We start from the raw sequence: 21,078 nt of genomic DNA on the forward strand, positions 1-21,078 counted from the left end.
ATTTTCTCACACGCACTCTCTCACACCCACTCTTTCTCACCCGCACTCTCACACTGGCTCTCTCACACCCGTGCTCTCTCTCTCACACACACTCCTTCCACCCAACCCCAAGGACAAGCTTGAAGGTGAAAGAGGCAAAGTTTAAAGGAGATGTATGGGACAAGATTTTTACAGAGTAGGTGGTGGGTGCATGGAATGGACAGCCAGGGGGTGCTGGTAGAGGCAGATACGATAGATATTTACGATGTTTTCATATAGGTAACTAGATTTCCAGGGAATTTTGGGGATCTGGATCATGTGCAGGCAGATGTGATTAGTTTATCTTGGCAACATATTCGGCACTAAAGTTATGGGCCGAAGGGCCTATTCCTGTGCTGTACTTCTGTATGTTGTATGTAAGTTCTTCATAGTGCCATTTTATTTTCTTGCTTTTACACAGCGCTGGCATTTTCCCCTTGTCTCACCAGCAATAGGATGAAAATGAAATTCAAAATACTATGGGCACTAATATAGTTTCATAAGTTATAGGAGCAAAATTAGTTAATTTGGCCCATCGAGTGTACTCCACAATTCAATCATGGCTGATCTACTTTTCTTCTCAACCCCATTTTCCTGCCCTTACCCCATAACCCCTGACACTCTTCCTGATTAAGAATCTGTCAATCTCCACCTTAAAAATATCCATTGACGGCCTCTGTGGCAATGAATTTCACAGATTCACCACCCTTTGACTAATGAAATTCCACCTCATCGCCTTTCTAAAGGTACGTCCTTTTATTCTGAGGCTATGGCCTCTAGTCCTAGACTCGCCCACTAATGGAAACATCCTCTCCACATTCACTATATCCAGATCTTTCACTATTCGGTGAGTTTCAATGAGGTTCCCCCACATAATATGAACATAATAAATGTTGAAAACACCTAGCATGTCAGGCAGCATCTGTAGAAAGGAGAACAGTTAATGTTTCACATCCGGGACCTTTGATCGGAAATCTGAAAGAAGAAAAGCAGGTGGGGTGGGAATCACTGACTGTCTATAAAGCCACAAAATTGATGGCCCTTCCGAACCTGCGTCGCAGAGTTTCTCATGCAATGCAGGAAATGAGGTGGGGTGAGCAGTATGATTGAGGGGACAACTGGTGACCTAGTGTCCAATAACCGGGCAATCACCAAAACAGCTGTCGATGCACAAACCCGCAGCCCATTGCTCATCTGCTCCCGACAGGAGAAACATGCAGATTTATGCCTATACCTGCCCTGCTATTGACTGATAGAAAGCAGATTCATTGCAGCCCCCTGTTTATTGCACTTTGAAGCTTACTCAAATGCTAAAATGCATTTTACCCAAGTTAGGTGAAGCTTTTGTTTAAGCCCTCATTATGGGCTAAGGAGTTTATGTGGAGTTTGTACGTTCTTCCTGTGGCCATATGGTACAGACAGCACCCATAGTCAAGATCAAACCCGTGTCTCTGGCACTGTAAGGCAGCAACTCTACCGCTGCACCACTGTCAGACTCTGCGAGCCATATGGTGATGATTTGTGCATTGGTTCTTGAGCAAACAACGATGACTCCTGAGGTGGACCCAAGATGTTTGCTGGGCTTGGGAAAGCATGTTTAGCAAGCAGTGGGAAAGGAAGGCAGTAGCAAATGAGTGGCAGTGGTGTGCACCAGGTTTTCATGCTGAGCAAGTAATTGAGAAAAGGGTGACTTCTGCAAGAGATTCCCAACCTTGCAATCACCTGTACTTTCTCTGCAAGCTATGAGACTATAATGGAACAAACACCACATTAAATGCCTTTGAACAGAACAGTACGTTTACCCTAAAAACATGTAATAATGCCTTTAACAGGACTTGTTAAATATTAATAAGTTGTTCTTTTTTCTGAAAGGATTGTCAAAAAGGAGTTTTGATAACTGCTGTGTGCAACCATCAATGACACACGCTTGTTTGAAAACGACCTAAGGGAATCCTCAACTACTTTTTAATCTAATTGTCCCAATAATACAGGCATCACTGTTTCAGTGTCTTGTGATAAACAGTCTGTATCCACGAGGAAAGAAAGAGTTACAGAGCCGTACAGCATGGACAAAAATACACAAAGTGACGGAGTAACTCAGCAGGTCAGGCAGCATCTCTGTAGCACATGGATAGGTAACGTTTTGGGTCAGGACCCGAAACTCCACCTATCCATGTTCTTCAGAGATGCTGCCTGATCTGCTGAGTTACTCCAGCACTTTGTGTCCTTTTGTGTATTAACCAGCATCTGCAGTTCTTTGTTTTTACATACAGAAGGGAAACAGGTTTTTCAGCCCATTGACTCCATCGAACACCCAATCCTACACTAAACCCATTTTATTCTCCTCATATTTCCATCAACTCCCCCACCACCAGCCCCCTCCATATTTTACCACTCACCAATTTACACCAGGAGCAATTTACATTGGCCAATTAACCGCCTTCCTCTTCAGTCTTTGGGATGTGGAACCATAGTCACAGGTCGAATGTGAGAACTCCACACAAACAGCACTGGATGTCCGGATTGAATTTAAATCACAGTGGAGTCATTCAATGAGAAAATGTTACTCTAAAACAAAAGTGTATTTTTCCATGATTGGTTACCACAACAAATAGTAGGGAATTGTCATTTACATCCATGCAACCGTGCACAGTGGTGCAGCGGAAGAGTTGCCGCCTTACAGCGCCAGAGACCCTGGTTTGATCCTGACTACGGGTGCTGTTTGTACAGAGATTGCACATTTTCTGTGTGACCATGTGGGTTTTCCACGCGTGCTCCAGTTTCCTCCCACACACCAAAGACACACAGGTCTGTAGGTTAATTTGGCTTTGGTTAAAAATTGTAATTTGTCCTTAGTGTGAAGGATAGTGCTACAGTATGCAGATTGCTGGTCAACACTGCCTTGGTGGGCCGAAGGGACTGTTTCCATGCTGTATCTCTAAACTAAACTAAACCGGTCCACTGTCTGAAAGGCTATTGGTCCTCTGCTGTGTGGTAACCACTATCTTTTTGGAAATAGATTGTTCATAATTAGCACAGAATCAACATCCTGTGTGGCTTAAGTCCTCACCATACATTCAGGATTTAGATATAGCTATAGTCATATCTAAAACAAATTCCACATAAACAGGGAACTGTTTAGCAGAGATTTAAAAAGTCAATGTCATTTCATAATTTAATTTTATAATTTCTTCCCCTTTCCAGAATTTGAAATATTGTTAATGAATTCAGCATTTATGTTAATGGTTGCTAAATTTATAAATATTCACCATTTCCTGCTACGAATTATTTCCCCAAAACTGGTACCTTGTGCTCTGGCCTGTTTTTTTTTGATAGAATAAATGATCATGTACAGAGAGCACGGCATAGAAAGAGAAAGTATGGAAGGATATGGTTGTAATGAGCCCAGGAGGGATTACTGCAGCGCAGATGAGCAAAAAGGTTGGCATGGACATGTTGGGCTGAAGTGCCCATTTCCCTGCTGCCCAGCTCCTGATGACTTTACACAAATAATTAGGACCAAAGCAAAATACATATTGACATCTGTCTGTTTTGAAGTATTAAATCTGCTACCTGAATGCTGTCACGTTTTGTTTTTGATACAGAATGGGTCTAAAATACTTTGTGCTTCCGCACCCCATGTGAAACACATTTCAATGTCTAAAATTTCACAATAAATAACAGTTTTGCTCTGTAAAACCTCCGTTTGTGTTTGATCATTGCAGGCTACCATCAGTACCTTTTGTTTTATTTTAGACTTTTTCATGTTTTGTGTGATTAAGGCAAGTAGTGGCTGGAGGTTTGCCTGTTAAAGTTGTACGTTGAGGTTTGATGGCTGGTTGATAAAAGTAGGGTGACTAAGGCCCTCCGTGATATCCAAATTTCAACGCTTGCAATGTGGCTCTTTTACATCAAATCAGCGAATCCACCGTGACCTATTTGACCAATTAATAGACACACCCTCCATGTTCTGTGCAAATACGTTTCAGAGCAGCCCAATATTGACACTGCAAGCAAAAACAAGGAAACATGGTACTCACATCCTCAACCATATTTTGCCCTAAACTGATGATCATCAGATGTCAGCAGGACATAAAGGGCTGGAGTAACTCAGCAGGTCAGGCAACATCTCTGGAGAGCATGGATAGATAACATTTCGATCGGGGCCATCTTCAGATTATTTGTCCAGATTATTTAAACAGTAAATAGACACAAAATGCTGGAGTAACTCAGCGGGACAGGCAGCATTTGTGGAGAGAAGGAATGGGTGACGTTTCGGGTCAAGGCCCTACTTCAGACTCTAATCGGCTCCATTTAAAAAGGAGCGGCAAAGTGACGCAGTGGTAGAGCTGCTGCCTTATTGCGCCTGGCATTCGATCCTGACTGCCGGAGCTGTCTGTACAGAGTTTGCACGTTCTTCCTGTGACCATGTGGGTTTTCTCCGGGTGCTCCGGTTTCCACCTACATTCCAAAGACGTGCAGGATTGTATGTTAATTGGCCTCTGTAAATTGTCCCTAGTATGTAGGATGGAACTAGTGTATGGGTGATTGCTGATCGGTGTGGACACAGTGGGCTGAAGGGCCAGTTTCCGCACTGTATCTCTAAACTAAACTAAATTATTTCTATCTGCAACCAGATTATTTATGGAAATTTCAGTCTGTGTGATTATGGGTTTCTTAACTTAAAGCTACCTTTGGAAATATTCTCAGGGTGCACATTCTGTTGTATTCTTGAACTATGGCTGAATGCCCTCTCACTGTGCAAGGAGCAATATTTGAAAATGCTGGCAGCTGTAGAAGTAATGTATATTTCAGAATACCACTTGCCACTTGCAGGCTCCACTTTAATAGCAAAGTATTACACTTTACACTTTGGTGAGGTAGTTCTGACCTTTAAAACATTTCTATTATTCAACATGATTTGAACATAGTACGGGAGATCTGTTGGTCTTTTAAAAAATTTAGTGGCATGATTATTTTTATCCTGCCACCATTATCCAGGTCACTTATAAAACAACTGCATTCAGTTTCACATTTTCAGCCATCAATTTTACATGCTATTTTAACAGAGTAAGGACCTTTTAAACATATCACAACCTATTATTCCGTTGACAACAGGCTCTCTATAATTGCAGTGCTTCACAATATTGTTTGTGGTTCCACATTGTATACTTTGTGTTCCTTCATTATCAATGAGCTGAAAACTGGTTAAAAAAACCCATACTTTTATAAATATATTGAAATAAAATAAGGGACGATATTCGCAATTATGAAAGTGTCATGTAATTCAAGATGTGGTTCAATCTGATTTTGAATGTGAAAAATGAACATCACCTTGCAATTTCTGATCTTTCTCTTCTAATTAGGCTACAGAGATTACCTTATATTTAACAGATTAAAAATTCCAACAGTTAATAATAAACTCATGGTATTCACAGGTATACATTTGAAGTTGTTACACATGTGCATCACTGGAATTAAGTTTTCTGTAATTCACAGGTGTTGCCTGAGGAATAGATTCCCTATAAACTGGGAGGACCAGAATACATTTTATAACGCCCAACCTTATTAATAGATGAGTGCTTTCTTCAGGAAGCTCTTAAATGAAATTTCTTCAGCAATTTGTTACTGTATTATGTCAATTCCATTTTAGTTTTGTTGCTGAAGTACTGTTAAAAAAGAATTATTATGGGTGTGTCCCAATAGATGGTTTCTAGACTTGTATGTATTGATAATATAAAGCGTTGCTTAGCAATCTGATATGGAGTTGTTAAGGGGACCTAAATAAATAAACATTTCAAGTTATGAAACTAAAAAAGTCTGACAAGTAATGTTGATCCTAGCAGGTAATTTTTTTAATTAGGAAAACTCTCACGATCAAAATGTTTTATTACTAAGAGAAAGGATATTAAGAATATCTCCCTTTTTAAGTTGAAATTTTATAAGTAGTAATGTTTTATACTAATTTAAATGCCATATTTCATATACATAACTATATGCACACAACTAAGACTTTAATCAAATAGTGTCTAGAAACTCACTGGACAGATTGTTGATTGTGGGGACCCAAGGAACTGTAGATGTTGGTTTACAAAAACAGACCCAAAGTGCTGGAGTCAGCGAGCCAGGCAACATCCATCCCTGGAGAACACGGATAGACGATTTTTCGGGTCAGAAAAAGGGTCCCGACCCAAAACGTTGCCCCTCCATGTTCTCCAGAGATGCTGCCTGACCCGCTGAGTTACTTCAACACTTTTTTTGGATATAGTCTGATTTAGTAAAAAATCATTTTAATTTTACTTAGTTGGCCAACACAATGCAGTGGCAGAACAAGGTTAAATAATTATCAGAATGTAGTTAGGTGTCACCCTGGCATCCCAGTTCAGGATACTGATTTAGAAAAATCATGAGTGGGATAGATCGGGTAGATGCACAGAATCTTTTACCCAGAGTCGAGGTATCGAGGACCAGAGGATATAGGTTCAAGGTGAAGGGGAAAAGATTTAATAGGAATCCGAGGGGTAACTTTTTCACACAGAGGGTGGTGGGTGTATGGAACAATCTGCCAGAGGAGCCAGTTGAGGCTGGGACTAACCCATCGTTTAAGAAACAGTTGGACAGGTACATGGATAGGACAGGTTTGGAGGGTTATGGACCAAGCGCAGGCAAGTGGTACTAGGGTAACTGGGACATTGTTGGCCGGTGTGAGCGAATTGGGCCGAAGGACCTGTTTCCACACTGTATCAATCTATGACTCTATGACTCTAAATGAGATACTTAATCAAAATCAGAGATAAAGAGAGCTGGATAGTCATTAGCTATGCATCAAAGAACAATTGATGTTGACAGAATTGGTGTATGATTGTTGTAAAGGGACATTTTGTTTCAATCCATTTTTGTTAGGCCATTTTGTACACAGCAATTGAGTAATCCTCCTACTGAGAATTGTCAGAAATTGCTGTAAAGCAGAATCTGTCATGCGAAGGATTGATAATCCAGTTTATCAACTAACACATATTAAAGCAACCCATTCCTTAAAAGGTTTAGTTTGAATGCATTCAGCACCAGGCAAGATGATTTTCTGTAGTTTAAGCAGAGCTGTAATTAATCCTAAATACTGATACCTTAGGGGAATATTTTTTTAAAATATTTGTTATTTTTTTGCAAGGCTCTTTCCCAACCATGTATTTTTGATAGTGAATAAGAGGGTGTTTTTCTTTTAATATGTCATCAGTTCTCTTGGCTGATTGAGGTCATCCTTTCTGTACTCTTCTCCACCCCCTGTTCCTGTTAATCCCACAGTATTCAATTCACACCAGCATTAAATTGTGCATCTCCATTTACCTTCTACTGATATTTTGTCTGTGAATCTCATCTGCCTCCATGATACTTCCACCTACATTCCTTCGTCTAGCTTCACAATTCACCTCTTCAATCCTTTTGTCTCACACCATCTCTGATCTTTGTCCAACCACCTGCCTATCAACACCCCCACCCCCCCCCTCACCTGTATTCACCTGTGACCTGCCAGGTTTTGTCCTTACCCTCCTCTCCTCCAGATTTCTTCCCTTCTATCCCCCACCCACTCCCCACACACAGTCAACCTGAAGAAGGATCCTGACCCAAAACGTCACCTATCCATGTTCTCCAAAGATGCTGCCTGACCCACCAAGTTACTCTAGCACTCTGCCTATTTTTCTATTCCAAACACACTCTTTAGACCTTGATGTTGCATGGTCTGCTCATCCACCCTCTAGTAAGGGTAACCTTTTGAATATTCAGGTTACAATAAGGTACTGAGCGTTTGTGGAATAAAATCTGCAAAGAGTAATTTCAGGACATTAATGAAATTAACTTCAACCCCATTACTTGCTGAATGCTGAGTATTAGATTGTTTGTCTCTGACAGTGACGAAGGTAAATTCTCAGGCCCCGTAATTTATTTTATTTTAGTTTAGTTTAGTTTATTATTGTCATGTGTACCGAGGTGCAGTGAAAAGCTATTATTTGCGTGTTGTCCAGTCAAAGAAAAGACTGTACATGAATACAATCAATCCACAGTGCACAGATAAAGGATACAACATTTAGTGCGAGGTATAACACTGAAGTCTGATAAAGTCCGATTAATTAAAGTTCAAAGGTCACTAATAAGGTAGGTGGGAGGTTAGGACTACACTCTAGCTGATGAGAGGACCCTTCAGTTGCCTGATGACAGCTGGGAAGAAATTATCCCTAAATCTGGAGGTGCGCTTTTTCAAACTTCTGCACCTCTTGCCTGATGGGAGAGGGAAGAGGGAGTGATCAGGGTGAGACTCGGCCTTGATTATGCTGGTGGCCTTGCCCAGGCAGCGTGAAGTGTAGATGGAGTCAATGGAAGGGAGGTTGGTTTGTGTGATGGTCTGGGTTGCTTCCCAGTAAATGTTTTTTGCTGGTGGTTAGTATTCTTTGCCTCATGACTGATGACAAGAAGCTGTACATTGACTGAACTTTTCAAGCTTCCCTAATGCACAAACCCATCTTCCCCCCCACCCCCTCCACCTCCCCCACCATCTGCACTCATAGCAGAATAGAGCTCAAGACCATATGCTGATCTTCACTGCTATCACAGCCATTTGAACAGGTGATTGTGACGGCAACCATGCTTGAGGTACCCAGTGCATTATGGACCGGAGATCTGGATGAGTCTTTGTCACTAATAGCTGTATTTCTATGGTGCCTTTAATTTAGCATAACATTGGAAGGTGATTCACTGGGGAAATGAAGGTAGATGACAGAAAGTTTGCACAAAGTCATAATTAAGTAATATTTTAAAAACAAGGAATTGCAGATGCTGGTTTACAAAAAATAATGCAAAGTGCAAGTGCAACTCAGCAGACAGGCAGCATCTCTGAAGGACATAGATAGGTGACGGTTCTGGTCTGGACTCTTCTTCAAACTGAAGATGGACCTTTCTTCAGACTGATGCTGGTTTACAAAAAAAAACAACACAAAGTGCTGGAGAAACTCAGCAGGATAGGCAGCATCTCTGGAAGACATAAATATATGACATTTCGGGTCAGGAACCTGTTTCAGACAGAAGGGCCCCGACCCGAAACGTCACTTGCTGGAGTAACTCAATGGATCAGGCAGCATCTCTAGAGAAAAGGAAGAGATGAAGTTTCGGGTTGAGACCGTTTTTCAGACTGAGAATCAGGGGAGAGGGAAACTAGAGGTATGTAAAGGTACAAAGAACAAATGAATGCAAGGTATGAAAAGAACAAATCAAAGGCAGCACCAATGATCAAGGAAAGATGGAGCCCACAATGGTCCATTGTTGGCTGCAGAAAAGTTGATTACAAAGGGATACGAACAGTGAAACTAAGCAGGACAACAGTAAAACTAGCAGGACCACGAGGTCATAGGACTGGTCTAGCATCCAGAAATTTGGACAAATGATCTGCAGGCATTAATCCAAGTCCCATCATGGACAACTAAGGTTCAATTCACTAAATACTTTTGCAACAAAAGGCTAGCATCCATAACTCTTACTATAAAATGATCAGGATGTTGTTAAAAACCCATCTGTCCTGCCAAATGTCCTCCAGAAAAAAAAATCTGCTTTTGGTACCTGGACAATATGTGACTCAAACCCACAACAATGTGATTGATTCATAACAGTCTTTGGAAATAATCTATTGAGCGTCTCACTGCAGATAATAAATGCTGACATAGTCAGTGACACCCACATCCCAGGAGGACATAGATTAAAAACAACTAGTGAGAAGAGCCAAGGGGTAGAGAATCAAAAGGGAAATCGGGATTCTTGTGCTGAGTCACATGGATGTGCATTTTGCATTTGTAAGATGACTCTTCTATAATTACTTTGAACACTGAAAGCCGCAGTTACATCTTGAAATGCTTAAGTCACGCGCGCGCTTCGGGCTGTGATAATACAAAATGAATCCAATCATCCCACTACCAGAGTAAGAATTTCCCCTGCTCAGTACTACAGCAGATGTTTCGTCTTTGGCAGTTTCCTCCCTTCCCATTTGTAGACGTTGACTTTAATTGAGCAGCACATTGGATATTCCTGTCAAAAGTTAGACTGTTATTCTCAAAGCGTATCTCATAATAGAGGGCATTAGGAATGCCCTCACCCTGTACTGCTAATATTTTTACCCCTTAACCAACATCAACTGACAAATATTCATTGTGGCACCGAGTTCAGCCAATTTGTTTTCTAAATCAAAATAATGGCGTATATCATCCAGATAAGATTCATTGGCTCTCTTTTAAGATCAGGGGGAAAGATTTCATAGGAACCTATGGGGGAACATTTTTACAGAAGTGTTGATAGGTGTATGGAATAAGCTGCCAGAGGAGGTAGTTGAGGCAGGTACTATCACAATGTTTAATATACATTTGGATGGTACATGGATAGGATAGGTTTAGAGGGATATGGGCCAAAGGCTGGCAGGTGGGACGAGTGTAGATCAGGCATTTTGGTCGCCATGGGCGTTTAGCCAAAGGGCCGGTTTCCACGCTATATGACTCCATGACTCTGATGGTTTTGGGACATCGTGAGGATGTGAATGATGCAACATGAAGTCAAGTTTTTTTTTAAATTTAGTTTTTAAATGCATTAAATGAATAGGCAATTTGCAATAAGCCTGCCAATAAGCCTTGTCAAAGTAGCCCGAAACAAAAGCAAAGGGGAAGAAAATGGAGTGCAAACTTTTCTATTCTAAAATGTGATCCGAGATAATGACGGCCATTATTCGTACAGGCTCCCTCACTACAATTGCGCTGGGAATCTCCAAAAGAAAAGTGCCCACTCTAGAATGAAAAGCTTGAGGACTGCTGGATTGAAATTTACTGCAGACCATCTCTGATACCGTATCGTAGGCAATTCCTAATCGCAAGCCTGTATCTTAAGTCATATACTTCACATAAAACAGAGTTCCACTTTGTGTCTTTCTAAGTGGTTTCTAGGGGGTGGGGCAGAGAGAGTGGGGGGGTGGGTTTCTGGTGAAAGTGGAGAGTGATGACTCTGAAGAGAAAGATACTTTCATGATCCAATTAGCATAAGAGAAGTTAAATTATTCATGATGTGATCCTATGGGGAGAAGTAAAGTTAATGCATATAGTTTTTAACTTTCTTCCTCTCTGCTGTGAGAATGAACTGCTGCATCCAAGACTCAGCCATTTATTGAAAGTTCCCGTGGCACGTTCGAAAGCAGTGGTCCTGTAAACAGTGAGATTCATCTTGCTAGTGCAGCTTTCAACAGAGAGCAGTACCTGGACCAGTTCCAAAAGATGATTAAACAAATTGATCAGCATTAGTTGCCATGTCACATGCCCCAAAACTAGATTAAAAGAAAAGCACATCTGACATTGGGCCAAGATGCTAACGTCATCCTTTTTTTGCAGTATTCAGATGATCTGTGAGCCTCTGTGTTATCTTTGTCTTCGAATGGCATGTAATTATCAGCTGGGTTGTGGAAAAGGTCCTCTCAGTAGAACAGCCTGTGCAGTTCACATTATCTGTGCCAAACATCCGACAGAGGCAAAAATTACCAAAATTAGACTCACAACAGGCACAGCAAATCTTCTGCAAGTGCGTCTGGAATATGTGCTCTGAAAAGACTGTCACATTAAATGATTTGGTTGCAACAGATAGATTGAATATACCCAGAGATCCGGGTTCGATCCTGACTATGGGTGCAGTCTGTACGGAGTTTGTACGTTCTCCCCGTGACCGCGTGGGTCTCCCCCAGGTGCTCCGGACGTGCAGGTTTGTAGACTAATTGGCTTCGGTAAAAATTGTAAATTGTCCCCAATGTGTAGGATAATGCTAGTGTATGGGGATTGCTGGTCAGCATGGACTCGGTGTTTCCACGCTGTATCTCTAAAACTAAAAACTGAACTAAAAGATATAGAAATAAATGAATTTGACAAAAGTAAAATATAGAATCTTGCCTATTGGTCAGGGGGTGAAAGGGCAGGTGAACTTATGTCAGCTGCAGGGCTCATTTATAAAGGTTGACCATGTAATGGAGAACTCAGTAAATATATTCAAATATGAATTTCTTAGAGATGTTTAGCTGAGTCTGAGCATTGTTGAACATAATGAAGTTACTTTGACTTCTGGAGGCAAATATCTTGCAATGTAAGCAATATTTAGGAAGTAGGGTTGATATCACATTATCGCAGAAATAAATTTAATGGAACTTTAGTCAACACTTAAATAACAGAAAATACTTCACAATGACATGTTTAATGCATTCTAATCATGGGCGATCCCACCTCCCAATATCTGTCTGGAACATCATTAACCAACGTTAGGGATGAGAAGGCCAATACATTCAAGGAAACACATGCAGGCAGACGTTCGGACAAACTTAACCATTCCACAACAGGCTTTGTCGAGAGTGTATTTGGGGATTATTATTGGCAGCAAAGCCCAATGTGTCTTGTGTTAAAATGTTGAAACATGGGACTCCAGATGCTGGTTTACAAAAATAAGACACAAGAGGTAACTTAGCAGGTCAGGCAGCATCCCTGGAGAACATAGATAGGTGGTGTTTTGGGTTGGGACAGTTCTTCAGACAGATTATTGGAGGGGGGGGGTGGGAAGAAAGCTAGAAGAGAGGATGGGCAGGGCAAAGCATTGCAGGTAATAAGTGAACAGGTGGTTTTTGATAGGCAGATAGTTGGACAAAGGCCAGAGATGAAAAAAGGTGTGAGATGAAAGGATTGAAGAGTTGTGAATTGTGAAGTCAAAGGAAGGAAGTGGAGGGGGAGGGGAGAAATTGGTGTGAGTCCAAGTGGGGCACAGGGGAGAGTGGGGGAGGAGGGGGAGAAAGGAGGGTGTGGGGGAGAAAGGGGAGTGGGAGGAGGGGCTATCTAAAATTAGAAAATGCAGAGTGCATACCATTGGGTTGGAAGCTACCCAAGAGGAATATGAGGTGTTATTTTACCGAATTATGCAAAGTGGCGGTAAATCAGAGAATAGTGACATTTTGAGGAAATAAATGTAGGTCTTTTAACAACAAGAATGATCAGGTGAATTATTTATATTGCAAGAAAATTAACAAATTGGCTGAGTTCCAATACAATCTTTCTTTTTGGTTACTTGATAGATAAATTCGGTGTTCTGCAAAGGAAAAGCCATCTTTGCCATCTTCTACTAGGTCAGTTATTTTATACCCAACAGTGTCATAATGATGCATGTAACAACCAAAGATAAATGTGTAGTATATTAGTAGTTATTAAAGGTATATATATATATATCTGTGAAAACTTTGATTGTTTTTTTAAGTAAAACAAATGTCTTCTGCATGCTCTTTCTAATGATCCCTTTCAGTTGACTTTTAGCTGTACTTTTGTCCAAAAGCTGTAAATATGTTTACTTCAAAATGTGTTTAGCTTTTGTGTAGCAACTTGTTTGCACGTCGAGAGCAAAATGCATGCAACATTCAGGAGTGAATCTGGGTCATGATAAAACAATAAATGGCTTCATTCTTACTGATCCAAATCTTTATAATGTGTGAACCATCTAAACCTTTTTTCGAGATATATATTTAACCTTGGACATAATGCTGATTCTAATGCATCCAATTTTCACAAATGAACCAAGTGAGAGGAAGTCTTTACATTAGACCCAAAGCAGAACTGAAAATGTGACTTCCTTTGTCTCCACTGGTCCATTTCACTTAGAATTTCTTACAACCACTTAAAATCTCTTATGGATCTTAAGCTGTAATATAATTTGTGTATTTTTCATTTATTTTAATGTTATCTCTTTTCCTGACTTCCCTGTGATTGTAACTTAATGAATGATATGAAAGCACGGTTTCACAGCTCAAGAATACAGTTATTAGAGTCGGGTTCCTACCTGGAAGCTAAATGTTTCTGATTCCCAGTTAGCAGCAGAATTTGAAATCAATGCTAAAATGTGGCTGCCTAATTGCTTATTTTATCCATCTGCTGTCCCCTCCCCTTCTTATTCAGAATGCAGCGTGGAGCTGATGTGAATCCATCCCTGTGGCACAACCACAACATAAACACATTTGACTTCAGTCCAGTTAATATGCCCAAAACAATTTCTGGTTCAATAATTTTTATGACTGCAATACAAGTACTCCAACCGCCTGAATAGAAGCAAATCACACCCTTACTCTTTCTTCTAACGAACCCTCCAAGCCATTTCAAAGGACAGCTACTCTTATTGTGCCTTTCTTCATGAATGTACAGAAGAATTCTAAGTTTAGATTGCAACCAGATTAACGATATTACAGGGATGAAAAAAGGTGCAAGATGAAAGGATTGAAGAGTTGGACTGAGAATATGTTTTCATTTTGAAGAACATATTTCATAAATTAGCAGGTTATTTACTATAAATGGTATACTTGGAGGTAAATTTTCCACATAGGAATGAATACGACAGGCATCCTGCAAAGGCACTTAATCTAGTTTTGCAGAACAAATGTACTTTGGTGTCCCTCCAAATTCCAACTTTCATTCTCACAGTCCAAGAAGATGCACTGAAGCTAAATTTTATTTGTGACATTGTAAACAAAATGCTTGTGGCTACTGTTGACAGACACAAGACTCGTTGTGTGCTCGCAGTATTCATGTGGCCAATTATTTATGAATAATCAACTTTTTTATAACATAAAAATAAATACGCATAGGTTTAATATTTTCATTTTATAGAAAGCGTTTAGCACATGAAGTGGACATTCACATTACGTAAAAGTAAAATAGTTTTATTTGGAATAAAATGTCATAACTAAGAATTCTGTTCCTCGAAGGAATATTATTTTAAAAAACTTTACATTTATTTTGAAACAGAATATGTTTATTATTAAAAGTTTGAGCCCAAACATTCTTGTGCTATAAGAGATACATCAGAGCAAAAGAGTGTTGGCAGTTGTTCATAGAATCATACAGAGTTGAAATATGCCCTTCGGCCCAACTTGCCAACACCGACCAACATGTCCCAACTACACCGGTCCAACCTGCCTGCGTTTGCCCCATATCCTTCTAAACCTGTCCTATCCACATACCTATCCAAATGTTTCTTCAATGTTGTGATAGTACCTGCCTCAACTACCTCTTCCAGCAGCTCGTTCCATACATCCATCCCATTTTGTGTAAAGCAGTTACCCCTCAGGTTCCTATTAAATCTTTTCCCCCTCATTTCAAACTTATGTCCTCTGCTTCTTGATTCCCCTACTCTGGGCAAGAGACTCGGTGCGTCTACCCGATCTATTCCTCTCATGATTTTGTACACCTTGTTGTGTTCATATTTACCAGTGGTGCAAATGAATACAGTTCAAATGAATAAAATGGAAGACTTTGTGTTTGTTACCAGAGTGTTGCATTAATCAGCACTCAATATATTTGCTTTTTGGCCTTAGATTAATGTTTAGGCAAGCTTCATGATGCAATGGATAGTCTGCGTTCTCTACTTATTAGATCATCTTGGTGCACATTTCTTCTCATAAAAAATTTAAATAATACAAATGTAAAGAGGTATATTTACATGCTTCTCAAAAGATGATACAGTTTAAAGTGAAGGTATTTTTCATAAGTTAGAGTAATAGGATAACCACCGCTTGCCGTAAATTCTTATTCTCTGTCAGCACCATTTAAGCCTGAGGTTAAAATACCTTTCAAATTAATGTTGGCACACCGTGCAAAGCTGCATGCAACATCTGCATAAATTTAGTTGTTAGCAATGGTTAATTTCAAACAGTATCGAACTTCGTGATTATGACCTACCATGAATTATCGATTACATGTGTGAAGTAACCCTCCAGTATTAGTTGCACATTGAGACACTCCATTAGTAAATCAATAGTTATCTGCTGCAAGTGTTTTGAATCAACTCTCCACATTTACTAACAATGCTACAACCATGCTGGGTGTTGAAACAATGACCATGCAGCTTTTATCTCTATATTTAAAAAAATATTTTCCAGCACTTCGATACCAACCAGATTCAAACCCAGCTAAAGAAAATAGCTTAATAATTGTCAAAGTTTAATTGGAATTAATTTTCTGTTTTTATAACCACTATCTTGCTTCTGCTATGAAAGAACAGTACCTAATCTTTAGAGATGTGACCAAAAGATATTTGAAAGATGTGATTAATTGCTGCACAACATTTATGAATACCAAATGTTTGCAATTTGACTAAAGAAACTATGAAATATTTTATTGAAAGACACATGCAGGAGAACTATGAATAGAATTTTCTCTTTATTCATGATGTACTGGGGCAAAATTCCAGACATTCAGTCGTTGTGGTTAAGCATTTGGTGTTGAAAGGTATCAAAGAATCACAAATCCAGTTGAATTTACAAAAGTCAGGGCTTAATTCTTTTCAGAAATTTATACGATGTAAAAGTTCCACTGGAAAAATCAGTTAATCAAATATGGTAATAATTGCTACTCTAACTAAATAGTTAACATAGAGCAAAATGTATAGATAAAGCTCTTAAACTGTTTTAAACTGTTTTAAACTGTATCACCTGGTTAAGTGGAGGCGATTACAATAATTGAAGTTCAACAATCCTTTTGGAAATTATTGTGGAATGTGGTTTGTAAAGAATGATGTGTGATCTTATGTATTTTTCATCAGAGTATTTAAAGAGAGCCTACTCCATGGGTAACAGAAGTTGCATGTATCCTGGGGTACAGTCAATAGAACAATTGGTGCCTGGTACAGACATCTGTGAATGTTGACCTTTTGACCTGCAAAGAATGCTCTGGAGGTGGGGGAATGCAACTGCTCTTTATAGCCTTGAGGAGATTGAAAAATGTACAGGAGGAAACGACCAAAATTCTCCAACAACTTAAAACTGAATAAATCAGGCAACAGGTTTAATAAATGGGGGTATCTGTGCATTTAGTTTCTGAGATGACTCCCAAGCTAATCTTGTCTCAGTGAATTGAAGGTTAGCCGTCAAGTGAAAGGTTAGAGCTCAGAAAAATGGCTAGGGTGAGAGGTGAACATGTGACGAGGATTACTGCAAATTTGGGCACCTGCTTCTTTTTGTCTGAAACATTCACTTTTGGCCAAATGTGCAGCATTTTCAGTATATCATTATGAGGCATACACAAGTTAAAACATGCACACATTTGCACTAAATAGTTCCTGTTCTTTTGGGAATTTACATTCCTCCCATACATTATTAAGTCATTACCAGCCATGTTCAAGGTTATTTTCTTGTAGCTGCTGGGAATATTACCTTTGTGATCTCTGACATGCGAGGTCCTTGGGCTCAGACTATGAACATTCAGGGGTGGGAGATGGCCCAGAGCCAGCAATGTGTGGCACTTGACCTGCCATTTGATATTGCCTCGAGATGGTGATGTGCAAGAGGCGAGCAGCTGAACAACTCTGCCCAACCGATATTTTAAGTTATAGGCACGACTGTAAGTTAGAGGCAGGACTGGGCGGCACCACGGCACAGTGGTAGAGTAGCTGCCTCACAGCGCCAGAGACCCGGGTTTGATCCTCACCACGGATGCTGTCTGTACGGAGTTTGTTCCTTCTCCCTGAGACCGCCCGCGTTTTCCCCGCATGTTCCGGTTTCCACCCGCATTCCAAAGATGCACGTGTGTAGTTTAGACTTTAGAGATACAGCGTGGAAACAGGCCCTTCAGCCCACTGAGTCCACGTTGACTAGTGATCACCCCGTACAATAGCACTATCCTACACGCTAGGGATCATTTACAATTTGTTTTACCGAAGCCAATTTGGTTCTCGGCCTCGGCTTCACAATTGGCTTCTGCAAATTGTCCCTATCATGTAGGATGGAACTAGTGTATGGGTGATCGTTGGTCAGCACGGACTTAGTGGGACGAAGGGCCTGTTTCCACACTGTATCTCAAAAACTAAAACGAAACTGAGACTGAGATGCTACAAGGGCACCAGGTATTTACCTTGACAAGTTGAGAGCTTGGGGGACAAGGGGAGGTGGAATGATGGGCGAAGGGCCTCATCAAGGCATGGGCACCTCTTGCATGCTTGCGTACCATGTCCAATGCTAGTTGACTCCCATGAGGTCTGATGTCCAGGTTTGAGCGGGGGGGGGGGGGGGGGGGGGGGGGGGTTGGTGAGGAAGTGGTGAGGGATGAGGAGGAAGGGAATGAGGTGTTAACAGAGTGGAAGGGTGCAGAATGCAGCTGTGCAAAATAAAATGTAGTTTTGAACGAAACGCTCTTCGTGTTGGTCCCAGCTTAGTGAGGCAGCTGCACGCTGACTTTTTATCTGACAACACAAAGGACAGTGAAACAGCAAAGCAAGTAGGCAAAGCAAAGAGACAAAAGCAGTGATCAGCTAACACAGCTCCACACAGCCTGACTAATTTATGAGAAAAAAACTGTGCAGTTCACTCGATCAGCGCTCTAAGGAGGCGGCTAGAATGGGAGGAAGTTTTCATTGACTCTTCCACGCAACTGGGGAAACCACTGGAGATACTTTGCAGTTTGAACTTTATCAGGGTCTATGCTTGATCAATACGCTATTGGAAAAATAATTAATTACTAAAGCAGAATAAAACAGCTGCATTTTAAACCAAGGAGCCATCAATTCTGTAATCTTTCAGTTACAGCTGAGAAGCAGCGAGGATCATTTTGGCTTCACGTAATGAGGGACTGAGGGAGTCTCCTTTTGAATGATTTGGAAATTTGCATTAGTCGGTTTCAATCTGTTTACCATCACTGCATGTGGTTTTAACCTTTCTTCATTCTCCAGTTTTATCTGATAAATTATCAAATCCGTGCCATTTCCACACAATTTCACCATCCACCACAGGGGAGGGATTGAGTGCTACAATCATCAGTGCCATGAGAAAGAGTCTTAACCTCCTACCATCCCCTTTTTTCAGTGGATTTAGGACTGATTGGTTTCAAGCCGGACAAACCTCTATTGTACAATTCCAGGGTCAGGGACCTGCCTGTTAAAGAAACAGTAATTTGGACATAGTCTGTAAACGTTTCATCTGTAATTTCCATAATGGTGAATTTCAAGGAGGGTTGTGGGGGTTATGGGAGATGAATTAGGTTTTTAGTGAACTCATTAGGAAGCCAAACAGAGTTTAGACAGCAAGGCAGTGAACATAGCTGTAATCAGTTCTGCTCGCTTTGTTCGCTGCCTTCAGGACATGTATGGAAACTTCTTGGCAGGGACTGATGAGTATAGGCTGAGAGAGGCTGGAATCTGATGGTTGACTTGTTGATTTGTAAACCCTTAATTCATTAGTACTCCAATTTAATCCCTTATTTCTTCGAGGAAATTACACGATTAATAAGCCTTCATATCTATTTACACCAACGCCTTGTAATTCTGGAGTGAAGTCGGTCATTCGGATGCGATAGTTTGCACACAGTACCGAGAGAGCCATTATTAATTAAACTGTACTGAATAATTCTCATAACTGATTGTCATTTAAACAATTGAATCTGCAAACGGACCACAAAAAGCTGGGAGTAACTCAGCGGGTCAGGCAGCATCTCTGGAGAAAAGGAATAGGTGATGTTTCGGATCGAGACCAAGCTGATTCAGATCTAGTATCACAGATAGAAGCCAATTTGAGCTGACAGTTATTTTTAAGCTGACAGCTTTATGGAATGCCCACCTTTTTTTTAGTGGTTTGCAAGAACTGAGAGCACTTTCCAGAAAATTGATGCGTTTTGCTGTATTAATTTTCACGCTCATTTCAATTAATTTAATATGAGCCAGATTTCCTTCCTCGGGCTTAGTTTCACTAATTAGGACTGCAACACCTAGAATCACCACTTCTTTAAAAAAAAAAGAAAGCTGGCTAAATGCAGATCTGAGGAAGCTGCAAACTAAAGCAGGGTATCAAGTGACAAAACCAATATTAGACGGAAATGCTTCATGCCGCAGCTATCTGTAAGGAGACAACCTGCTTTTAAGAGATGTGAGGAGGATTTGGAATATTGCAGTTCCAGCTGAATGCACTGGAAACAATGGTATCTTTGAGACGAGGCACCTAGATAACCTCTGGGGCCAATTAGTGTAATTTCTGTTGAATCGGCAGATTCGTTCATTCCCCTCTCTTGGTGAAATGGGGTGGGTCAGTTAAACTGCAAAATCCCTGTTTTGGACTGAGGTCTTTATTAGGTGTGTAAAGAGAATTTTAGACGTCGAAATCTATTATCCTGGGGAAATCCCCTTCTTTGTCACTTTGAGCTGACACAATGTGCACGCAGTGGACAGCCGTCACCAGGTGAAGAACCACATTGCATTATAAACAAATCCTAGGGCGCAGTGGCGCGGCTAGGGAGCTGCTGCCTCTCGGGTCAAGTGACCCAGGTTTAATCCTGACCTCGACATCAACTGCATTGCACATTCTCCCTGTGATCACGACTGTTTCCTCCCACATCCCAGTTACTTAGAGTTGCTACCTTATAGCGGCACAGATCCGGGTTCGATCCTGACCACAGATGCTCTCTGTACAGAGTTTGTATGTTCTTCCCCATGACCACGTGGGTTTTCTCCGGGTGCTCCGGTTTCCTCCCACACTCCAAAGACGTACAGGTTTGAGGGTTAATAGGCTTCGGTAAAGATTGTAAATTGTCCCTAGTGAGTAGGATAGTGCTAGTGTGTGGAGATCGATGGTCAGCACAGAATCAGTGGGCCGAAGGGCTTGTTTCCACGCTATATCTCTAAACTAAAGATGCAGGTTGTCAGGATAATCTGCTACTGTAAATCGCCCCTATTGCGCCAGTGGTTGATAGGATGGAGGGGGAGGTGATGGGAAAGTGGGAAGAATAAAATGGTATTAGTGCAAATAGGTTGGTGTGGACTTGGTGGATGAATGGCTTATTTATGCCTTCTATAGAACAAGATAAGCAGAGATGTGTAGCACAAATAGTTTTTTACATGGGGAGTGGTGGGGGCCTGGAATGCACTGCCTGGGGTAGTGGTGGAGACTAATATGATAGTGGCATTTAAGAGGCTTTTGGATAGGCACATGGAGGTGCAGGGAATAGAGGGATAGGGACATGGAGGTACAGGGAATAGAGGGATAGGCACATG

The 21,078-nt window shown here is 40.8% G+C and overlaps 1 protein-coding gene across 5 annotated transcripts in view; it reads left to right on the forward strand.

The window, feature by feature from the left end:
* meis2a (Meis homeobox 2a) overlaps window positions 1-21,078 on the forward strand; it is a 119,183-nt gene that overhangs the window by 20,127 nt on the left and 77,978 nt on the right. For 3 of the 5 annotated variants that reach the window (XM_078406388.1, XM_078406387.1, XM_078406391.1), the window contains exon 8: window positions 13,139-13,189. The exons of the other annotated variants lie outside the window; for them this stretch is intronic. In XM_078406388.1, the coding sequence (XP_078262514.1) occupies window positions 13,139-13,189 (51 nt within the window). The remainder of the gene's footprint in view (window positions 1-13,138; window positions 13,190-21,078) is intronic. 5 annotated transcript variants of the gene reach the window in all.

The sequence above is a fragment of the Rhinoraja longicauda genome, chromosome 10 (assembly GCF_053455715.1).
Source record: "Rhinoraja longicauda isolate Sanriku21f chromosome 10, sRhiLon1.1, whole genome shotgun sequence".
NCBI lineage: Eukaryota > Metazoa > Chordata > Chondrichthyes > Rajiformes > Arhynchobatidae > Rhinoraja > Rhinoraja longicauda.